Below are 24,416 nucleotides of genomic sequence, written 5' to 3' on the forward strand. Positions count from 1 at the left end.
AAAACTAGTCAAAGTGAAACACATAAATAGTGTAAAAGTCAAACTGTTGCAACTATAAAAAATAGAGGAAGTACTTTATAATACCCTCTCCTATAAAGTTAATCATGTTTTTATTATACATACATGTTTGTTAGTACAGTTTTCATTATTGACTACATAAACACTCATCATTTTCAATCTTATATATTGATGATGATTTAGTAGCTTTTCCTAAATTGTGAATAATATGAGTGTTACTGAAAGCAAATAAAAACTATTGAAAGGGAGTAATTGAAAATTATGCACTAGAATAGTGCATGAGTTCCCTAGATAACAAGTCTTATGACATAAATAAAAGTAATTAAGTGGTTAGATTAATATAAAATAGCATGATATATAAGGTAAGCTACTACTAAAAATGGATAGCACTAATCATACTCTAAACTACCATAATGTAACTTAAGCTATAAATAGCATTGAATAAACAAAAGTCTTGAAGCTCAATCCTCTATCAAATCATTATGTAACTTAGACTGCAATTTTGTTGATAAAATAACAAAATAAATATGAAACTCACAATGTCAACCTCAATGTGACACTATATATATATACAAACTAATAATAATACATTTGCATTTGTACTTTGTACCCTACCTTTTTAAGTCACCGAAGCTAAGCAACAAACAATAGGCTAAAAATGATGAACTCTCTTCACCATCACAAGAAATGGGAGAAGCTTAGCGGCCAAAACAATTGGGAAGGCCTCTTAGACCCCCTCGATATCGATCTCCGTCGAAACATCATCCACTATGGAGAGAAGGCTCAAGCATGCTACGACACCTTCGATAGCACGAAAATATCGAAATATGCCGGTAGTAGTCGTTTCTCTAAGAAGAACTTCTTCTCAAAAGTAGGGCTAGCAAACGGACGGCCTTACAAGTACCGCGTTACTAAGTTCTTGTACGCAACTTCGGGTATAGCTTTGCCTGATGCATTTTTGTTTAAGTCACTTTCGAGGGAGGCTTGGAGTAAGGAGTCTAATTTTATAGGGTATGTTGCCGTGGCGGAGGACGAGTCGGTGGCGATGTTAGGGAGGAGGGACATTGTTATTGCTTGGAGAGGGACGATTCAATCGTTAGAGTGGGTTAATGACTTGCAATTTCTTCAAGTTTCGGCTTCGAGTATACTTGGAAAGGGTGATGGGAGTGATGACCCTAAGGTGCATGAAGGATGGTACTCGGTTTATACCTCGGAAGATCCTAAATCGCCATTTAACAAGACTAGTGCAAGATCCCAAGTAAGATTATAATTGCTTAATTCTTTATTTCATCCTTTACTATTTGTTGTTTTGTAAATTTTTTTTTTGAAGACTTTGCTTTTCTTTTAAGATGTATATATGTGTTGTAAACATATACGAAGTACTGGTATATGTTACCGAAATGACATGTTATATACTCCCTCTCTCCCTATTTCATTGCCCCATTTGGCTTTTCACGGTCTCCAAAACGCATCTTAAAACGCATATATTTTCATTTTCATACACGTAAAATTTATAAAAATTTGATATTAATAAAATATGTAATAAGATCATTCATAACTATATTATCTCTTGTAAATTAACAGTAATTTACAGTCAAAGTTTACAAAGTTTGACCCAAAAAATAACAATGGGGCAAAATAAAGGGACGGAAGGAGTAGGTAATAAGGATGAGACTATGATAGTGTACAATTGTGTAATTTTCTTTGAGTCCCAGAATTCTCATTAACAAAAAATGTACAAGGTGTACATGAAACTCTAATTAACTGTATATACCTATAGTATAATCTAGTAGAAGTATTTTTCGTTTGTGTGCGATTTTACTTTTACATAATTAAAGTACACAAAATAAGATATCATTACAAGCATAATATACGCTTAATATAAACATATTTTCTATCTATAGATAAGACTTGTAATATTTAGGTGGAGAATGAAAGCGATGGACCACAGATATATCCAAATAAGTAATAATTGCAATTTTTTTATTTATTTTTTTTCTCAATATGATTATTTTATGTTTTACTTGTACGTTATATTGATGAAAAAAAAAATTAAAAAAAAAAAAATCCATCAAGACTCAAATCAAATGTTGTATTTTGTATGCATGCGGTCGCACCATATAATATCAATATTTCAACACTCGAGACAACAATAAACTTTTTTTCAAAGTAATAAATCATATCTATACGTAATCATACATACTAATTTTCTTAGAAAGTTTATTTAAAATTTCATTTTCCTTATTTGATTTGCAGGTTCTTCAGGAACTCCAAAATTTAGTGGAACAATACAAAGATGAAGAGATCAGCATAACCATAACCGGTCATAGTTTAGGTGCAGCCCTAGCTACACTAAACGCGGTTGATATAGTTGTTAACCACCTAAACAAACCCAAAGATTTCCCAACAAAATCATACTTAGTAACAGCCATAATGTTCGCGAGCCCTAGAGTAGGAGACTCCGATTTCAAAAAGATTTTCTCAAAATATGATAAACTTAAGCTCTTAAGGGTACGTAACACCTTTGACATCGTACCAAACTACCCTTTACTAGGGTATTCCGACGTTGGCCAAGAATTGGTGATCGACACGACTAAGTCTCCGTACTTGAAGACCCCCGGTACGTTCACAAATTGGCATAATATGGAGGCATATTTGCACGGAGTTGCTGGAACACAAGGTAGTAAGGCAGCGTTTAAGTTGGTAGTTGATCGAGATATTGCACTTGTAAATAAGTCGATGGATAATTTGAAGGATGAGTATCTTATACCGGTTGCTTGGTGGATTTTGAAGAATAAAGGAATGGTTCAACAGCCTAATGGTTCTTGGTTATTGATGGATCATGAAATGGATGATGAAGATGATTATATTGACTTTGACCTTTTTATATAATAACCTCTTTTTATTTCAAAAAAATATCTTTAATTTCCATACAATCCAAAAATTTGAGTAATTTGTAGTTATGGGTCAGAAGGAGTATATTTGAACCTTTCTAGACCAGACCTCGTAGACATTAAGTTTATGTTTTTTAGCGTTTTATTCCCTTTTGGATGTTTGGTTTCGATTTCTGTGGTTTGGATTATCCGGCCTTTGGCTTTACAATTTTTTATCATGGTTTCTTTAAATTTAAGTTCGTATTTGTACATTTCTTTGTGTATTTGTACATTTTTTAATTAATGATTGATATACTTGTATAATGTATTTTATATAATATGTACACTTTTTTCTACAATAGAAATGTACTCGATCTTCTAAAATTAATATACTCTGTACAGCTGATCAAGAAGGTTTAATTTGCGGAAAATGGGACATACTAGAATAATCCACGAAGTATTAAATAGGAAAATGTTTATATCACCGGTTTAATTCTTCGTATTTACATGTTCTAATAACATTAATTAACCTTCAGGGGATGGAAGATCTCCTAGAAATTAAGTTTATCATGTTGCGCACAAGTGAGGAAAATATGTATGAAAAGAAATTGTGTTGGTCTATGAGGACAATGGTAATTGTATTGTCCTCATAGCTAGATGCACAATTGATGATGGTTGACTACTCGACCTTGAACAATTAGGGGTTGGGGGTGCTACACGTCTTTCCATCATATCGGACTTTTTAACATAAGATTTATTCATTTTTAAGATTTATATATTTAACTGTTTAAGTGACGAATAGAAATATTTATATGATTTGGAATTGAAGAAGAAATTAATTAGAAGTATAAAAACAACTGTTTCATAATCAGGAAGGTTTCCAATGCTAGAATATGAGACCGTATTTTCCCGTATACATTCAACATCAATCCATTATAATTGGCTTAAAATGAAATACTGTTGAAATAATAGCAAAGTTGAACTACTATGGAAGTTATTATTTAGTGGAGAACAGAAACACAAGTAAGTTGTACGAACCTTGAACTCAACCTTGTAGAACTTAGTTGACCGACCAAAAATAAAGTTACTTTTGCATTTAGCATCCGACACTTAATGATATTTCCTCTGTTCTATTAATATTGTAATAATGGACTTTTTGCACTATTCATCACTCTTTTTTGACCATATAATATGATTCATACGTTAAGCAAAATATAGTCATGTGAGATCTTGTTGGATTCGTCTCATAAAATACTTTCATAATATCAACTTTTTATAACTTTTACTCTTACACAATTATAGATATTTAGCATATAAAATGTGCTTTGGGATGCGTAATTTCATCCTTGTTACAATACTAATAGAACGGAGGAAGTATATTGTTAAGAAGTATAAGGCCCTCCAATTTGAGGTATGAGTGTCTTTGTCTATCTTCTACTTTTTTGGTCATTGTCAATACATCATTTGATGAAATTCAAATTTTAAAATTGTTGAATGTCTTGAGAATACATCGCAAAGCTTTGGGGAGTAATATAATGAAAATATACGCAAACACTAATCTAAAAATATTTTACATGACAACATATTTTTATATATAATGGTAAAAAGCATAGTCAAAATAAGCATAAAAATAATGCAAAAGTTAAACTGTTGCGATTATTACGAAACGCGTTTCTACACAAGGAGGGCATACATTGATTTAGAACCACGCAATAATTACTCGTCATTAAGGTGAAAAATCGAAAATAGATCTGATTGTTATTGTTTGGGTAGCATAAATTAAATGACAACAACCTTCCTTAAAATTTTTTAATGGCATATATATTGACCCTAAATAAATTTGCGTGACAAAATTAGCCAACATATCATCAGATTTGAAGCGCGCACTGATCTGACTTGCTTTAAGGTCCACGACAATCCCAGCTTATTTGATCCATTTATATTTGTATGATGAAAACAACGTTAGCTAATTAATAACTTAGCGTAGTAGTACAGATTTACTAAAATTCGATCTGGATATATAAGGTTTGTTGAGTGCTTTTTTTGGTCGGTTGAAGCAATAAGCTCAGCAACTAACCTGGAATCTAAGTAACTACTTATGCCACAATTTTATGTTATACACTACTTCTATTTAAAGTTTGTTTCTAATAATAATTATGAGTGTTATATGTGATTTAAGGCACTACATTTTTAAAAGATGTCTCGTATCTAATTTGGTTACTATTGGTTTATATCTTAGTTTATACTAGTTCAACGCTTTTGAAGACATTGCTTCAAAGCCTTCAAGGAGATAACTTATACTTCCTCCGTTCCAATTATATTGCAACAAGGATGAAATTACGCATATCAAACTACATTTTCTATGTTAAATATCTATAATTATATAAGAGAAAAAATAACTCGTTTAAAAAGTTGATATTGTAAAAGGGTTTTATGAGACGAATCTAACAAGACCTCATATGACTATATTTTACTTAACGTATAAATTATCATATTGTGTGGTCAAAACAAGAGTATTGAATAGTGCAAAAGTCTAATTGTTGCAATATTATTAGAATGGAGGAAGTATAAGAGTATCACATGACACTTAAAACTGTGGTTTAAAGTTTCATTTTAATTCGATTGATTCTTAATGCTTGATTGTAGGCATGTTCGATTCTAAATGCTTGTGGCATAAGCTGATTTTGTTAACCTCTAGTTTGCACTTAAATTTATATGTTGTTAAAATGCATCTAGCTTGATAAGATAAGAGTCGAGCTCGGTAACAAAAAGACACTTTTAAAATGAGGTCATTTTTTATTTTTTATTTTTGGTTTTGATATCTACAAGTAAAGACAATTTAATTTAAAGTCAATAAGGTCCAATTGTATGTTTTGATATGTTCAGATAATGAGCATATTGGTGGAGGTCAAACCTTCAATCTGTATACGAAGTATAATGGTCTAAAGTCTAGTAGAGTTTCCATAGAAAGAGTCTAGTCGAATACTTTGACAACTTTATATTTATACTATCTAATTCGCCTTTTTCGTTTTCTGATATTTGCTTTGGTACATTCTTGATAATCATGTTCCTACATTTGTCTAAAGACCTAGCTTGTTTTCAAATTTTTTCAGTTAAGATTTATTAAAAAAAATGTTAATTTACTAATTAAGGAACATTAATTACGTCATTATTTGTCAATTAAGCATTGGCTTTGTTCTTTAACATTATTAAGAAATAATTAATTAAGCTAATAAGCTTCATGAATTGTAAATTCAAATAAGTTTAAGTCGATAATAAGTTCATAATTACAAGCCTAACTCAATTAGTGTTGATTGCAAGTTATTAATCAAATAATTACCTAGTTATTGTTTAAAGTGTCTAAAGAGCTATTTACCCCCTAAACTACTTGCAAGTGCATGCATGTCCAAAGAGCTACCAAGTCATACAGTTTTATGTTATGCAAACAAATAAAGTATAATTTTGGACATTATTACTCTATTTGAATCAAGTAAACCTTGAATCAGTAAAAGTTTTGGTCCACCATAATCTTAGCATAAATCGATATCTTTCAAGTATATACTGACAGCTTAGCTTGTTGATTTAATACAAAAATATGGAAGATCATGCTGGCAATGCCGTATACCTTATGTAATAATAATGTGTAGATTAGCAATTTAGCATCACTGATCTATATATAGTTTAAAGAGAGCATGTCACATCCTTGCCTTTCTATTCCAAGAAAAAGCCTAAGCTAGATAAGCCTTATCGACGCGATCATGTTTTCCTTTGTCAAACGTTTTTTCCGCAAAAAATTTTCCAAAGTCCCTACACCTCCTAAATGGAGACCTAATAGCACCAGCCACCACTCGAGCTCCGATGATGGTTACATAGCCGATAGATGGGAACTTTTGATGGGACAAAATCATTGGGAAGGCCTACTCGAGCCACTTGACAATGAACTCCGAAGATCTATCATCTACTATGGAGAGATGGCTCAGGCAACCTATGACACTTTTATTCGAGATAAGTACTCTAAATATGCGGGTGCTAGTCGTTTTAACAAGAATAACTTCTTCGCCAAGTTAGGTCTTGAATTAGGTCATCCTTACAAGTACCGTGTAACAAAGTTCTTTTATGGAACTTCGGGGATAGAAATGCCTGATGCCTTCTTGTTTAAGCCATTCTCATCTATTGAGCCATGGAGCAAGGATACGAATTTTATGGGGTACATAGCGGTGGCTGATGATGAGTCTGTGGAGTTGTTGGGAAGAAGGGAGATTGTAGTGGCATGGAGAGGGAGTGTACAATTCTTAGAGTGGCTAAATGATTTTCAATTTTTGCAAGTTTCAGCATCTGGTATGTTAGGGCATGAAGGTGATGATGGTGGGCCCGAGGTGCATCAAGGATGGCACTCCATCTATACCACCGAGAATTTATCATCGGCCTTTGAAAAGACAAGTGCTAGAGACCAGGTTAGTTCTACTTTTGAGTGCTCTGTTGATTCACATAAGAATTATTACCAAGGAATTTTCAGTTTAAAGCAAATGTAATTAGTTCCTTTGTTTTCCTAGGAAATAACTAGGTTTGATTTGTTTGGCTAACACTTTTTGCACTTTCTAGGAATTTAAAGGTTAGTTAAGTAATTTAGATAACAAAAACAAATGGTCATTATGGCTTATTAAGGGAGAAGTGGCTATTCCATGATCTATGAGAACTCAAACTTCCCAAGAATTTCTAACTTCCTCAATCTTACCTATATTATACAAGCAAACCATTATTTTTCATATAAATTACTTCTTTTGTATTGAATTTAATTAGAATATTTGCATTAGAAATATTATATATTTGAAGAATTTATAAGTCGTAACAAAATATTAATATAATTATGGTCATGCAACGCATATATATCCATGTAGATATCTCGTACTAAATATAAAATTAAATTAAAGAAAGAGCTGTCATAGATAGAATAATAATTAAGACTTAGTATCAAAACTTTGTACTAAATTGCATATATACTTAAGGTTCGTTGGAGTATGCGGGACACGACTTGGCCTTGACTTCATCAGTTTAATGCACTGCTTATTTTAATAAAGCAATAGGCCTTGACTTCATCACTTTAATGCACTGCATGCTTAATTTAATTAATCAATAGTCCCATATGCTAACATAATGGACAACATGGAGGATTGAAGGATGTACGGGTGCTAAACATACAAGTACTATTGTAGTATAAGACTTTATCTACTAATGGTACTTCAATCCCTGAAAAGTTAATATTATTAAAATATTAAGATGAATTTAATAAAATTTTAACTGATCATATAATTTTTATATACGAATATAATTAAAATTAGTTTAAGGAGATAAAGTCACGAACCTGTTCTGACTTATTGAATTGAGTTGAACTGAATTAAACTGATTGGAGCTGAACTGAACTGAATTGAATAGAGCTGAAATGAATTGTTTATGAGAGAAGGAAATTAGGAGCTGAACTGAACTAAACTGAACTGATTAAAGCTGAACTGAACTGAAATAAAGCTGAAGAGAAAAGACATAGAGTCAATATGACAAAGTTGTTTTTAAGTTTATTACTTTTTTTTTTTTTATCATTTTGATCATATAGTATATATGTGGTCTAATACAGGGTAACATTATTTAACTTTAATAACCTAAAATTTACTAAACCTGATCAATTGTTCCTTAATCATGCCAGGTTCTAACAGAGCTTACAAAATTGGTAGAGCAATACAAGGACGAAGAGATCAGCATAACAGTAACCGGCCACAGTCTAGGCGCGGCTATTGCAACATTGAACGCAGCTGACATCGTCGCAAACAAAATCAACCAACGTAAAAACTCCTCAAATTCCAAACCTTGCAAAGTAACAGCCATAGTATTCGCCAGCCCTCGTGTTGGAGATGCAAACTTTAAGAAAACATTGTTAAAATACGACGACCTTAGAATCTTGCGTGTACGTAATGCACAAGATTTTGTCCCTAACTATCCCTTAATCGATTATGTTGATGTCGGCGAGGAGTTAACGATCGACACAACTCAATCGGCCTATTTGAAAAACCCGGGGCTTCTTTCGGTTTCACATAACCTTGAGGTTTACTTGCACGGTGTGGCGGGTACTCAAGCGAGTAGTGAAGAAGGGTTTAAGTTGGTTGTGGAACGTGACGTCGCACTATTGAACAAGTTCTTTGATTGTTTGAAAGATGAGTACCTTGTTCCTGTTAATTGGTGGGTGTTGAAATATAAAAGTATGGTTCAACAAAATGATGGTTCTTGGTTGCTAATGGATCATGAAATGGAGGATGATGATTGAGAATTATGTTTCGTTTTTTATGATTCTACCTACGTTTCTTTTTATTTGCAAAATTACCTATATGTATATTTTGTGTGTGTAGTCAAATTTTTACTTTTTGGAAAAATTGGCCACAATAACACCAACTATAATGATAAAGGTGTCGTTTAGCAGCACAACCTTTTAAGGGTGTGGTCTACAGCACAAACTATGTAATTGGTGCACATATTAGCATAAATGACACTAATAAACTAAGGTTCCATGGAAAAAAGTGGAATCTTTATTATTTAATATAATTGTTTAAACATTATTTAAACTTATATGATTTTCCATCATGCGTGACTAAATTAGCCTTACCTTCTATTTATTTTTTTTCATTTAAGCATTTCTTAACCTCCACCATTATATTAAGCGGATTCCTTCAAAAAAAATTGTGCTATTATTTTCCCTTGTTCGCTTCTCCAATTACTTTTTCTAATATCGATCTCACATGATTGACTTAGTTTCCTTTCCCTTTCCACTTTTTTTTTAACAAAGAAAGGAAAGTCAATATATTACTAGCTGGTCATAGAGGGCCAGCAAATCTGAAAGAGATGATAGTACCAAAATAAAACCCCAAGAAGCTTTAAAAAGGCAAAATTGCAGACTTGGGGGTTAAGTGCCCTGTAAAGGCTCCGCAACAATAAAAAGAAAGCTGAAAAAAATAAAACTACAGCAGAGTTAATATAAATAGAGTAGTCAGAAGGCTTGGAAGAAAAAACATCAGGATCAGCCGACATTGAGCATGTCCATGGAGGTAGTCAGCTCCTTCATGTACACTTCAGTGAGAGAAGAGGGAGAGAAGAAGTGATAGACAGTATCACTATCCTCCGGTAAGCGTCTTCCCAAATTTGCAAGGCCGTGGGAAATTTTGTTTCCGGTGCGTTTGACATGTAAGATGTTAACCACCCATTCTTTTGCAAGAAGCTTGGAAATGTCACCAATAATAGCAGTTAGCTTATCATCCATGTATCTTGTCGGGTTTTCTAGCATATACTTTAGAGCCTTGGCATCAATCTCCAACTGAACAAATCTGATCTGTCTTTCCCAGGCAGTAGAAAGCCCTTCCCTGATGGCAAGTAACTCAGCAGAAGCTGCCCCAACAGTGTTAAGGCGCATAGAGAAACCAATTTGCCATTTTCCTTTGTGGCATCGAATGACTCCACCAGCACCAGCATTATTGATGTCAATCCATGATCCATCCGTGTTGATTTTGTAGAAGCCAACTGGGGGAGGAGCCGAAGTTCTTGGAGAAGGGTTGGAGCTTGAAGAAGTTGCCTCAACCTGTGACATTTTCATAATAATTTGTAGGTCCACAAAAAATCTGTTATAGCTAGAATAAACGGAGGGGAAGCTATTATCAAAAATAGCTTTATTTCTAATATTCCAAAGATGCCAGAGAGCTGTCAAAAAAATAACTTTCCAATCTTTTGGTTGTTTAAAATTAAAGTGAATCCATTGTTCAAAACCATGGGAGTAAAACAAGTGAAGACTAAAATCATGTTGTGGCATTTTTTCAAAAATTATGGACCAAAAGGCTGAGCTATTCGGACAGTCTCTGAAGATATGCAGATTATCTTCCGTAGGGTGAGTGCATCTTACACAAATTGGGTCAAAATTAGGGATTTTCTTAGAGAGGGATAAACCAACAGGAAGAATCCCACGAATAATGTTCCAGCCAAGCATTTTGTATTTATACGGCACATTAATTTTCCAGAATTTTTTTCAAGAAAACTGAGAAGAAAAGGAAGCAGGAAGGTTAGGGGGAGGGGAGATAGAGTGGTAGGCAGATTTGATAGAGAAAGATCCAGAATTGCTTAGAGACCAATTAATCCTATCCTGAGCATCATGGAAAAGAGGAAGGGGAGTTGCTTTTATTTGAAGGAGAGTTGAGGGAGGGATAATATGGGCAACATCATTTAAATACCACTTCCTATTACGGATAATATTAGACACTCTCCAATGACCTTTACGATCCGGAATCCTAATACTATCATCGAGATAAATGGCTTTATCACCGATCCATTTATGATACCATAGGGAACTGTCCATTCCATTGCCTATGATGATAGCAATACCTTTCTTTAGGATTTCTCTCCCTTTGAGAATATCTTTCCAAATGGTGGAGGAATTAGGGGAGGGAATACAATCCATCAAGTTAGAGTATTTTAGGTATTTTGCTTTTAGAATTTGCACCCAAAGTTTATGTGGTTGAGTCAATAATTTCCAGCCTAACTTAGCCATGAAGCAGAGGTTCCATCTCCTTAAGTTTCTAATACCTAAACCGCCAGCATTAATGGGGTCACAAACTACACTCCAATTAGTTCTAGGTATGTACCTAGTCTTATCTACTCTATTCCACAAGAATTTTTTAATGCTAGCTTGAAGATTATCAATGACAGAAATAGGCAGAAGGTTGGTTTGCATGGAATATAAAGGATAAGAGTTTAAAACAGATTTAATAAGGGTGCAACGACCAGCCATGTTCATTAGTTTACTTTGCCAACTTTTAATTCTAGAGTTAGTCTTGTCTAAAAGTTCATGATAGTCACCGTTTTTAAGTTTATTAGGACTGATAGTTATGCCCAAATACTTTCCAAAATTGGAAGAGTTGGAGACATTACAAAACTCATAAATAGGTTTTCTAATGTTGTTATCCATCTTTCTGGGAAAGATAATAGAAGATTTTTGGATATTAATTGTGAGACCTGAGATTTTCCTAAAATTATCGAGGACCTCCATCATACATTGAATATTATCTAAAGAGGCTTTCCCAAAAAGAAAGACATCGTCGGCATAAAAGAGATGAGAGATGTTAATGTCTTTAGCCATTTTCAAAGGTTTCCAACACTTAGAGTGAACTTTATCTTGAATCATAGAGGATAGGCGATCAAGGCATAGAACAAAAATATAAGGGGATAATGGGTCACCTTGTCTAATTCCTCTAGTAGGTTTGAAACTTTCCGTAATTTGTCTATTACATAGGACCGAGATATTGGGAGAGCAAATGCAACTTAAAATAAGGTTGATAAGATTTTCAGGCAAGTTAATATCTCTTAGAGTATCTTTTATGAAAGTCCATTCAATACTATCAAAAGCTTTAGCGAGATCAATTTTGAAAGCCATAATATTAGCCTTTTTGGTAGATTTGTTAAACTTATGAGCAACCTCTTTGATAATAATTATGTTTTCATCAATGGTTCTATTAGGGATAAAACTCGATTGGAAGGGGCTAATCAAACTATCTAAAAAAGGTTTTATTTTACTAGAAATACATTTAGTGATTAGCTTATAAATAGTGTTACAAAGGCCTATAGGACGAAAGTCATTCATAGTTTGGGGTTTATCCTTTTTAGGGATAAGACAAAGGTAGGAGTTGTTAATTTCATTAGGAATGGATCCTTGTGAGAAGTATTGTTTCACAAAGTAGGAGATAGGGTGAGCTAGGTCAGGCCAATTTTTCTGAAAAAAAATAGCTTGTTAGCCATCTGGACCTGGGGAATTAGTACCATTCATAGACTGCAAGTTATAGAAGATCTCTTCAGTAGAAGGGATAGGAGCTAGAGAACTAAGAGAAGCCTCATCTATAGTTTTAGGGTAGGAAAATATAGTAGCCAAATTCTGGTCAAGAGAGGCATTAGAGGTGAAAATATTCATAAAATAGGTTCTTGCTAATTCTTTTAGAGCAATCTGATCATCCACCCAATTGTTATTATTATCTTGTAAGCAAAGAATACGACCTCTGGATTTTTTAATTTTAGCAAGAAGGTGGAAGTATTTAGTATTACAGTCACCATATCTACACCAATCAAGACCAGCCTTTTGAGCCCACAAAATTTTTTCAGTATGATAAATATAATCTAAATCACGAATAAGATCTTTTTCTAGTTGAAACAAGAAATTAGAAAAATGTTTAGAGAGGCTTAATTGAATTCCGTTTATTCTAGCTATTAAACGTCTTTTTTGTTTAATTATGTTCCCAAAAACATTTTCATTCTATTGTTTAATAGAGTTAAGGAAGTTTGATCTTCCTGCAAGAAAGTCTCTATTTCCAGCATTCCAATTATTGACAAAGTAGTCCTTAAAATCAACATGATCAATCCAAGCCATTTTGCAGCGAAAAGGATAATTACCAGGAATATGCAAATTAAATAAAGAAACTAACAAAGGGTTATGATCAGAAAAGGTACGGAGAAGGTGGGTTACCTGAGTGTTTGGGAAAGTATTGAGCCAGCTTGGGTTCGCCAAAGCCCTATCAAGTCTCTCGCGAATGTTAGCAGCTCCTTCCCTTGCATTATGCCAAGTATAGGGGTTACCATTGTAACCCAGGTCAACAAAACAAGCAGCATCAGCAAACATTTTCAAATCCCTACACTGAGATTGTCGAAAATCTCTACCTCCCATCTTATCAGATTGAGACATAACTTCGTTTAGATCACCTACCATCATCCAGGGAGTATCATCAGGAGGCAAGTTGTCCCTGAATTCTCTCCAAAGACGATGTCGATCCGCCACCGTTGAAGGAGCATGAACCCCAGTAAGCAAAACTTCTTTGTTGTTGGGATTGAATTTAAAAAGGGCATTGAAATAATTTTTTTTATCATCATCATAAAGGATGAGATCCACATTGGATTTATACATGAGCCATATCCCACCTCTAGTACCATTAGGGTCAATGAATTGAAGCCCATCAAACCCTAAGTGATTGGCAACGCCTCTTGCACGAATGCCATTGCTTTTGGCTTCAAGAATGATAAAGATACTAGGCTTATGAGTGGCTAAAATATCCAAAGCATGCGGGATAAAGTCGTCTCGGGTGGCTCCACGAACATTCCAAACAATAATTTTCATATTTAAATTGGGAAATTCGGGAAAAGGATAAGACGCAGATTTCAACTCAGTTGGGTGGATGAAGGGCAACTCCTTCTCCCAATCCTTCCATTCCAATCTCTGCTTCAGCCTGATTGTATCTTCCAAAGCCATAGGTTCCATCATTAGGTGGACCTCCCTTGTTGTTAAGGTCGTCTCCCAAAAGTTGACCTCTACTCGTAGGCCCACTACACTCTTTTGACTCATGTATGGAGTCATAAGGTTTTCTGGATTTTCTGCGTTTATCTCGCTGTGGTCTATAGCTAACAGTCGAATGGGAAGAGTTGTCGGTGTTGGTGCTAGAGAGTGAGGTGGGTAGTTCGGCCATCGAGCTTGGTCTCGAAGCCAATGGTGAGATGGGTGTTTCTGGAATTGATTCGGTGACGGAATTGATTCGGTGATGGAATTCAATTGGAGGAGAGTCTCGTGCATCAGGGATAGCTTCGTCGGAGTAATTGGCGACTCCAGGGAGGGCCAAAGCAAGGGATTGGATGGGCGAAATTGAGACTGGGGTGACTGAAAACGAGACTGCACTTTGTCCAGGGTCAGGAGGGGCCTCAAATGGTGTTGAGCTGTCGGAGAATGGCTGTGAGATGGACTCGCGGCCGCTGATGGTGGAGGTACAGTGACCAATTGGGGGCGGGAAGTAGTTATTTTCTGTCGGTAAAGGGTAAATGGAAGTCGAAAGTTTGTTGCTGAGATCGGACGACCCAAGAGGGTCGGAGGAGGGGAAGGAACAGTCGGTGGCTGATTTGGTTGAGCAAGAGAAAGAGTTGTGGATGGAGGATGCTGAATTAGGTTGTTGGCTTGAGGGTTGGATGGGATGGGTGATGTCGAAGTTGGAGTAGTCGGGTGCGACGGCATCGGCGGCCTGATGGGTGGTTGCCGTCGCTGAATCCGGCGAGATCGCCGTGGAGGTGTTGGGATTTTCCGGTTGTTTCTTTCCATGGTAATTTTCAGAAGTTGTATTATCAGTGTTAGAGTGTAATTCAAGCATATTTATTTCTGTGGAGATATATAAGCCGGGGATTTGAAGCGTTGTAGTAGTGGTGGCCAATGGAGGGGTTGTCTGCTCAGTCACCATGTCTGATTGGGTATTGGTGGTGGCTGGGTTATCATTTAAAAAATTTTGCACGCAAGGGTTCTGGGTTTTATCAAGAATCGAAATTTCAGAGGGGAGTCTATTGGGCAAAGAAGATTCATTCTTTTCATCTTCTATTTGGTTTAGAGGGTGCCAGAAGTTATCTTTGGAAATAATATTATTTTTTTCCACCATTTTCTTAGTGGAGGAATTGGAAGGGGTTATTTTATTTTTTGTAGCAATTGATTTTGGATTATAGCTGTTGGGATTTTTCTTTTGTAATTTATTTGGGTGGGTGCGCTTGTTTGAAACAATCATCCATGGGCCATAGTTGTCATGTGGCATGACATCTTGAGATAGTGGCATATTGTTGACTTTTGGGCTAGTGGGATCCAAATCAGATTGGGCTATGCTTGGGTTGGGCTTAACAATAGAACTTGAAGAAGGATCATCTTGTAATGGTTGTTTACCTTTAGACTTCGTTGCTTGCAACAACGGGCAAGATTCCTTTGGATGACCAATCTTACCACAATGAAAACATAAAAAATGAATATTTTCATACTCAATTTGTTGCCATCCATTGCTAATCCAAATAGAATCAACAAGAGGGGTGGAGAGATCAATATCAATGCACACCCTTGCGTATCTAGCTCTAGTTAGGTGATCGGTTGCATAATCAACCCTTATCGGATTCCCAACTTTTATCTCGATTTCAAAAAGAGCGATTTTGTCATAGTATTCTACCGGTAGTTCCAGGAATCGGATCCAAACCGTCATTCTATCAAATGGGTTCATGGATGGACGAAAATTTGGTTTCCATTTTGTGATCATTAGGTAATGATCAAGAATGAACCAAGGACCTCCTAGAAGAGCTCTTTCATAATCATCTTGCACGGAGAACCTGAATAAGAAAACATCTTTTCCAAGATCAATGACTTCTAACGTTCCTTTGGGTTTCCACATAGCCCTTACTCTTTGGGTTAGAAAAGAAGGGCGAATAGAGATACCTAATGGTTTTCCCATAAGGGTTAGTTTCCAAGGGTGCCTTAGTTTATCTAATGTTTCTTTAGGGAAAGATACAAATTTAGTAGTATCAGGTGGGTTGACATGATCATCCTCCCATTGCAAGGATGTCACAGCTATATTGCGAGCTTCATTGAACCATTGTGAGGAGCTTTGAACAGCTTTTCTAAAGGAAATCGGCTGAGAAACCTCCGGGATAGAAGAAGGGGATTTTGGAGTAGAATTAATCATCTCACCATCTAGGGATGCTTCTTTCATAGTAGTGTCTACTATGGAGGAAGTGGGATCAGGGGGTTCCATTGGAACCGTAAAGAGACTTGAAGGACTAACAGGCGACACCTAGCTGACAGCAATACCTGCAAAATAAAACACAATAAAAAGAAAAACAATTTGAGAAGAAAGAGCTATTCTCAACACTAGGAGACTCCCAGAGCCTCCTCGCCAAGGCGAGAAGGAGATATTCTGATGATCAAGCTAGTGGAGAGAAAAAGCTAGAGAGAGAAACCTAAGTAAAACATACATAACATCCTTTCCCTTTCCACTTAGTTAAATACTAAATTGATAAATAAAAAAAAAAATCAGCCTTAATTGATAAATAAAAAAAAAATCATTTGAATACCTTTATTCTACAAGATTTCAGGATACATAGGTAACTTTCTAATACCAAACCCCACAAAATGATTTTAAATACTTAATATAAAAAATAATTTTAGAATTGAATTTTAGGATATATCAAATTGATTTTCTTGTTTTTGATGTACAACACTTAATTGTGGAGGTTAAGAGAGAATAATTTAAAGGGAAAAAAAATTAATTATAATGGAAGAGGAAACTAAGTCAATCATCACATGAGATGTAAAAAAGAGTAATTGAAGAAACAAACGATAGAAAATAATGGCGAAAACTTTTTGAAATAATTCAATTTAATGGTTACTTAATTACATGAGATGGAAAATGAAAAATTAAGTAGAATGGAATTAATCAAAAATATTTTTAAACAAAAAGGCATTAAAAATATTTAAGATTTCACTTTCAGAAGAAAGCTAAATTTTGCCAATATCATTTATGTTGTTATGTGCACCCAAGTGAATAGTTTGTGATATTGAGTGCACCCTCGAAAGATTGTGCTGCTCCACGCACCTTTGTCATAGTTGGTGTTGTTGCGACTAATTTTTATTTTATTTTATTATTCTTGTATATTTCTAAGTTATTTTTTTTAAAGATGTAAGAATGTGACCTTATGTATTTTCAATTTTCATTTTCTAATTAAACTATACGAAGTATATTTTACATTTCTTCTTCTTCTTCTTCTTCTTAAAAAAAAAAGTATATTTTACATTATTTTACAAGTGAACTTTAAATTGGATGCAACTGGTTCAATTCATATGTTTATCAATTCTCATTTATTATCTGTAAATTTTTAAGCTATTGTACCATATATTTTTCTCCAATATCATATGTATCTTATGTAATCCTTGATACTCCCTCCGTGTTTTAATAAGTATTATATTTTAACCGGCACATAGTTTTAGGCAATTTAATTGATTTAAATAAAATAAGAGCTAAGTGGGATAGTTGGAGTACGAATTAAAAAATTATAAAAGAAAGAAAGTGAGGTTAATAGTTTATTGAAAAGTAATGAATATAAGAAAAAAAGATATATATAATAAAAAGGTAATAGAGGGTTTAGGTGAGAACCATGAGAGGAGAGAGTTATAATATTTAAGTATAGTTTTTTGCCAAAAAAAAAAAGTGTAACACTTATTAAAATATGATCGGATTTACACTTATTAAAACACAGAGTGAGTATTCAAAATCCCATCCAATTTGAAGCTAGAGATATTAGTCACGATTATAGAAAAGCAAATAGTGTTTGTGGTCCTTGTGGATTGGATTTCCAATGTTGGGCTTTAAGTTAACTTAATACTTTCTCCGTTTTTCTTTTATTGCACCGTTAGGAATTTTACACTATTCACATAACATTTTTTGACCATCTTTTGTAATTTATCCATAATGAAAAACACAGTCATGTGGGATCTAGTTAGATTTGTTTCAAAATCTATTTTTCAAATATTAACTTTTTATAATATTTATAAAGGAATAATTAAAGATATTAATAGCCAAAGTAATGCACCAGCAAACATAAAACCCTTCATGATGCTATAAAAATAAACAAAGGAAGTATTCATGTTCATCAATCATTATAATAGCCTACAACTTTGCCTCTCAATTCTTCAAAATGATGTACTCTCCGTTTCAATATAATTGACACATTAAAATTATTTATTGTAAAGTGAAGTTATTATAACTTTATTTTATTAATAAAAATAGTACAATTGGTAGGTCATTGTACAAATGGAAGGGGGTGATGGATTTTTTTAATACTACTTCCTCCGTATTTTAATAAGTGTTACATTTTGACTAAATACGCAAGTCGAGATACAATTTTGACCATTAGTTTATCTAATTATATGTTGGTAAAATCTTAAGAAAATTAGTAATAAGAAATGGAGGTGGTATATACACGAAATATATATTTAAGGTAAAACTATTGCTTGGACATGTGTGCCAATTTTGACTAACTCGATTATTCTAATATGGAGGGAGCATTAAAAAAAAAAAAAATTTGATTACTCCCTTCGTCCCAAAATAACTAACACGTTGGACTTTTTTCGCTATTCATATATATATTAACTTTTTAAAATAATTTTTATTAACACTTGATTATATATATATATATATATATATATATATATATATATATATATATATATATATATATATATATATATATATATATATATATATATATATATATATATATATATATATATATATATATATATATATATATATATTTATTGGTACACTTTCCTTTTTTTTTTTTTTTTTTAATACATTTTTACTCTTGGAACATAATTTGATTTCAAAAGAACTTTTTCTACAAAAGTATTTATAGTTGCTCTTAAATGTTCAACACTTGTCTATCTACAAGAAAATTACTACTACGTAAAATATCGTCTGCAAAATGAGCAAAGATGTTTCCTTTTTTCTCAGAAAACATGACAAGCTAAAAAAATCAAGTACTGATCTTTTACTGTCCTCATTTATGAAGATGGAGTACTTGTATTAGTTGTATCATGTGCTCCGTAGTAAAATTCAACCATATAGTGGTAACTGGTAAGTAGTATCTTCTGCAGTTCTGCCAAAAGATTTGCACTCATCCAAAACTTCATTTCTCGATCTCTCCATTTCTCTTTCTCCATCTCTCTCTTCCTCTACGCTAACTTTTGCGAAAATGGCAAAGAAATGCCAATGGTGTGAGATTAAGGAAAACTACCATTACTGGCATAACTTTCCTTCAACAACTCACCAGTTTCTTGTCATCATGCCCTACAATTTACATCAACAACTGGTAATTTTCTTCCCATATACCGTTTTATTTAACTTATTATATGTCAAGTTTTTAGTTAATCTGTTTTTATTTTTTTATTTATTTTTTGGTAGAAAATTACTCAAGGTTCTAGCTTGATTTACAAGAACATTATTTGCAATTCTGCCTCAAAAAATAATTATAGGAAGAGTATTAATCTTGCATACTAATTGTGCATTAGCTAGCTTAAAACTTCAAATGGTTAATTTATAATTAGTCAACTTATCACAAGTTTTGATTTTGTTTTTGGTAAATAATTCCTCAAAACTTCATATAATGTTTCAATGAAAAACATAACTTGTGTTTCGTTGGTAACAAAATGTATAGTCAGGAATCTTGCTTGCTAGATTTGTCTTGAGTATGCTTTCAAAATTATTATTACTCCGGCTTATTTTATAAATTTAGCAAAGTATGATTAATTGTGCATTAGTAAGTATAAAATTTCAAATGATTCACAAGTTTTTTTTTTCTTTTTTTTTTTTTGGCAGAAAATTCCTCAGAAGTTTATTGAATGTTTTAAAGAGAAATTGTCAACATGGTGTACACTAATCGGACCAAATGAAAACAAATGGAGAGTGAAGTGTTCAAGCTCAGCCGAAAATGAAATTGATACGATATTCACAGACGGATGGGAGAAGTTTGTCAATGATCACGGAATAGAAGTTGGTGACATTGTGGTGTTTCGCTATGCTGGAGATTCGTCGTTTAAAGTCTTTGTATTCGATGGGAAGAATAGTTGCGAAAGGGAGGGCTCTCACTTTAGGAGTAATACATCTTCTAGCTCACACAAAGTTACTTGTACGAGTACTTTGCACAACTATGGTTCGAGTACAAGTATGAGTACTCCTGTTCCCGCTCCTGCTCCTACTCCTACTCCTGCCCCGACTCCTAATCCTGCTGCTGCTCCTGCTGCTGCTGCTGCTGCTCCTGCTCCTGCTGTTGGAAGTTCGCAGAAACCAATTGTGATTGATGAGGAAGACCATGAGTATGACTCTGCTACTACTGTTGAAACAACTGATGAGGGCTACAAAGATGATCAAGATGAGTCTGAGAACGAGTATGTTTCAGGTAAAGGTTGAAGGTTTATCTGAAAGTTTTGATATATTTATTTTATATTTTCTAAATGATCAATTTATCAGCATGTTGCTATGCATGCAGGGAACCGGAAAACTCCCCAACTGGTCAGAGTACACATATCTAATAGGAGGGATCCTACAGATGAAGAAAAGAACATAGCTGTCGAAAAGGCTACCAGATTTATGGAGGCTATTGCGAGGCAGAACAAGATTCAGAGCGCGCCTATGTTTCAGATCACCTTAGTGCCTTCACATGTTACTAAACTTTTTAAACTGGTTTGTTTTCCTCTTATAACCCCTGAGTTCATTTTAGTTCTAATTAATAATTTTTTTGTTTAACCTATAAAAAGTGGTTAACTAATATTTTCAGAAGTAAGAGCAACTCCATTATCTAGTTAACATGTTACTTTTACTCTCTCAAAATACCTTATCGTAGTTCAAATGTGCACCATCTGATCTTGTTTTTCATGCCAGGAATCCGATTATTTGGTCATAAGCTGGAAAAGAGGAATCCCCAGTTTCTCACCGTGAGAAACGAATTCGTTTCTCATGGGGGCATTTTTGTGAATAAATCAACAACTTTTTCAACTTTATTAGGGATGTCAGTGGGGCGGGTCAAGTAGGAGACCCGCCCCATCCCCGCCCCAGTGGGGCGGGGATGGGTCTCGGTTTGGCGGGTGGTGGGGCGGGGATGGGGATAAAAACCATACCCGCCATGGGTGATGGGGCGGGGGTGGATTTTAAGTTGTACCCGCCCCATCCCCGCCCCGCCCCACCCGCCCCACTTCATACCCGCCCCATCCCCACCTCATACCCACAACTATATATCTTTTAAAGCAAAATTACATACTTTTATACTATTATAAATAATTACTTGAAATACTAGTACAATATTAATCTACTTTGTATGACACTTATATTATAACACAAAAATGTGTGTAGAATGTTTTATTTTATAATTCGTATTAATTATGTAAGATTTTTTATTTGAGATACGGAGATTAGGTGGATCTTGGGTGGGGATTAGGCGGGTCTTTGGTGGGGATAAGGTGGGGATGGATATCCAAGTGGGGGGTGGGGCGGGGATGGTTTTGGAGTTGTACCCGGTGGGGCGGGGATGGGGATGAAAATTGGACCCGCCGTGGGGATGGGGATGGGGATGGGGATGAAAATATTAGGTGGGGATGGGGATGGGAAGGCCAACATCCGCCCCGCCCCGCCCCATTGACATCCCTAAACTTTATTCAACTGTGGAGCCCACAATATTGAAAAAGTTGTTGATTTATTCACGAAAATGCTATCACGAGAAACAAATTTTGTTTCTCACCATGAGAAACAGGGAATTTCCCGCTGGAAAATGAGTAGAAACAATATTGAGATGAATTAGAAAATTAAATGGAAAGAAAATAAATAGCAGTACACAGAATTTAAGTGGTATTTTTCTTTGTATGAGTAATGTGACATTATGTCAAGAATTAAAATTATGCATTATACTAGCTAAATACTTCGTATTATTTACTTCTCTGGTTGCATAGTTTTTCTATGTTATATACTACGTAGTTTACTATCCTAGCATTTTTTGCTATAATTTACCAACTTATGATGTGTGTATATATATATATATATATATATATATATATATATATATATATATATATATGTATATATATTGTTTGGATTTGCGAGCAGACAATCCCAAATAAATGGGCAATAGAGCATATGGTCGAAGGGACTCGAAAGGTGAAGCTGCAGGTTGGAAACCGAAGCTGGATTGTTGGATACAGACGTTCAGAAATTGGGAATCGTTATTTTCATCACTACCTCAATCCAAACTGGCCGAGCTTTGTGGTTGATAATAATTTGGAGGTGGATGATTCATGTGTGTTCGAGCTGATTCAAAAGGGGCCTTTGCCTGTCTTTAACGTCTACATATCTCGTGCCATTTATAACATTGTTCCCTTGACAGAGTCAGGTTACAGGACTAAAGCTAAGAGAAAGATCGAATTACGATAGCAAGGAAAACGGAATCCCGATAACAAGTACTCTGTATTTGCTAGCTAGATAGCAAAGCTTGTTTGAGGTTTTACTGCTGAATTAGATGATTTAGTTTTTATATTTTGGTGCTTAAAAGTTAAAACCTAGATGTTGCACTGGAATTTATTTGAGTAGGAATTAAGGCAAAGACCATTGATAAATGATTTTTATTATCAGACTTTCTTAGTTTAATAGCCTTGTACTCTCTTGAATGTATTGATCCTGTTTGTGCATGTATGATATTAAAAACGACGTCTCTATTTTTATTTGATCTTGTTAAATGGGGTTTTTATGTTTTTAAAGTTGATTGAGTATATTTTTGATAGAAAGCTAGTAGAAATTAATTACTGAACAAGGGTGTTAAGCCTAATATTGTAGCATGTAGCGCGATTGTTGGGGTGAAATGTTAAACATTGGATTTTGTATCTCAGCATATAAATCATTTTCAAGGTTTCTTTAGAGTTGTTATCTGCATATGGCCATTGCTCGTGGATGACGTATTTCAGTATCTGTTGAGCATTTTCAAGATGATGCTAGTTTTGGCTTGTTTTAGTGAAATAATGCATCCTTAGGCTAGTGATCTCTGAGTTATATTTAGTGATATAGTAGAGCAGAAAATGGACAAGCAAATTTTTAAGCATTAAGCAAAATAATATAGCATAACATGGGTAATTTCCTGTCTGTGCTACCCCTTAGTTCTTTCTAATTAAATTTTTTGTTTAAGCTATGGAGAGTGTTTAATTACTCTGTTTCAAAAAAGTGCAACTCGAACCACTAGTTATCATGATAATTTTATTAGTTTCACTCTAAAAAATTCTTATCATAGTCCAATTGTGCAACATTATCAGATCTTGTTTCTTATGCATCTTAGTATGTGTCTGTAGCTGAGTACAAGAAGTGAAGAGGTTGAGTTAATAAAAAACAACTAAGCTAATGCCCACAATGGCACAAAGTCATCAATGATTTGCCAATGTTGAAAGGGTTCGGCCATGTCATATGGACTATGCTTACATTTACGCGTTGGTAATCCATCCCCTAGATAAAGAGCTAGGTTAAATAATATACAAAATTGTTGAGTTGAATTCCACTACGTTTACATGTCTATGTAGTGCATTACTTGACACATAGTAGACATTAAGACAATATGCTCTTTGTTTTTCTTGTTGCACATTCATACAGTTATGCTTTGCATAATTTACCAATCTATATTTGGATTTGTAAGAAGACACTTCCAAAGAAGTGGTCAAAAGAGCATAGGGTCCAAGTACCTCATGCCTCATGATGTGAAGCTCCAGGTTGGAGATCGAAGCTGGGTTGTTGGATTCAAATTCAAAGACAACAGGGCTTGTAATCGTTACTACTATCTCAAACGAAACTGGAAAAACTTTGTGCTTGACAATAATTTAGAGGTGCACGATTCGTGTGTATTCGAGCTGATTCAAAAAGGGCTAACTCCTGTCTTTAACGTCTACATATTTCGTGTGGTTGATAACATTTTTCCCATGACACCATCAAAGATCTTATGTTAAGCTATAAGGGAAGATCGAATTTTGATAACAAGCTAGTTAAGTACTCCGAAGTTGCATTGCTATATAGCAAAGCTTGTCTAATGCAATCGTTACTACTTGATTAGGTTATTTAGTTTGTATGTTTTGGTGGTTTGATTAGAAGTTGGTCT

General features: G+C 34.4%; 2 protein-coding genes and 1 pseudogene across 2 annotated transcripts; 2 read left to right on the forward strand and 1 right to left on the reverse strand.

Annotated features, from left to right (window-relative positions):
* Positions 1-636: 636 nt before the first annotated feature.
* Positions 637-3,135, forward strand: LOC145579329 (phospholipase A1-IIgamma-like). The gene is made up of 2 exons (XM_081636571.1): positions 637-1,276; positions 2,275-3,135. Exons 1-2 carry the CDS (start codon positions 677-679, stop codon positions 2,908-2,910), a joined length of 1,236 nt encoding a protein of 411 aa, XP_081492697.1. The 5' UTR covers positions 637-676; the 3' UTR covers positions 2,911-3,135.
* A 3,514-nt stretch (positions 3,136-6,649) lies between these two features.
* LOC145578152 (phospholipase A1-IIgamma pseudogene) lies at positions 6,650-9,204 on the forward strand (annotated as a pseudogene).
* A 3,498-nt stretch (positions 9,205-12,702) lies between these two features.
* Positions 12,703-14,073, reverse strand: LOC145578153 (uncharacterized). The gene is made up of 2 exons (XM_081635529.1): positions 13,356-14,073; positions 12,703-13,106 (listed from the first exon to the last, which is right to left on the reverse strand). The coding sequence occupies exons 1-2, from the start codon at positions 14,071-14,073 to the stop codon at positions 12,703-12,705; spliced, it is 1,122 nt and encodes a 373-aa protein (XP_081491655.1).
* Between the last annotated feature and the right edge of the window lie 10,343 nt (positions 14,074-24,416).

This window comes from Chenopodium album, chromosome 14, assembly GCF_948465745.1.
Source record: "Chenopodium album chromosome 14, dcCheAlbu1.1, whole genome shotgun sequence".
Classification (NCBI taxonomy): domain Eukaryota; kingdom Viridiplantae; phylum Streptophyta; class Magnoliopsida; order Caryophyllales; family Amaranthaceae; genus Chenopodium; species Chenopodium album.

Excerpts from the sequence above, each read along its gene's own strand:
- LOC145578153 (XM_081635529.1), bottom strand. The coding sequence starts at position 14,073 with ATGAAAATTATTGTTTGGAATGTTCGTGGAGCCACCCGAGACGACTTT. Across the intron at positions 13,107-13,355 it reads ATTTAATTTGCATATTCCTG|AAAAAGATCTTATTCGTGAT; the intron begins GTAATTATCCTT and ends TGTTTCAACTAG.
- LOC145579329 (XM_081636571.1), top strand. The coding sequence starts at position 677 with ATGATGAACTCTCTTCACCATCACAAGAAATGGGAGAAGCTTAGCGGC. Across the intron at positions 1,277-2,274 it reads AGACTAGTGCAAGATCCCAA|GTTCTTCAGGAACTCCAAAA; the intron begins GTAAGATTATAA and ends TTTGATTTGCAG.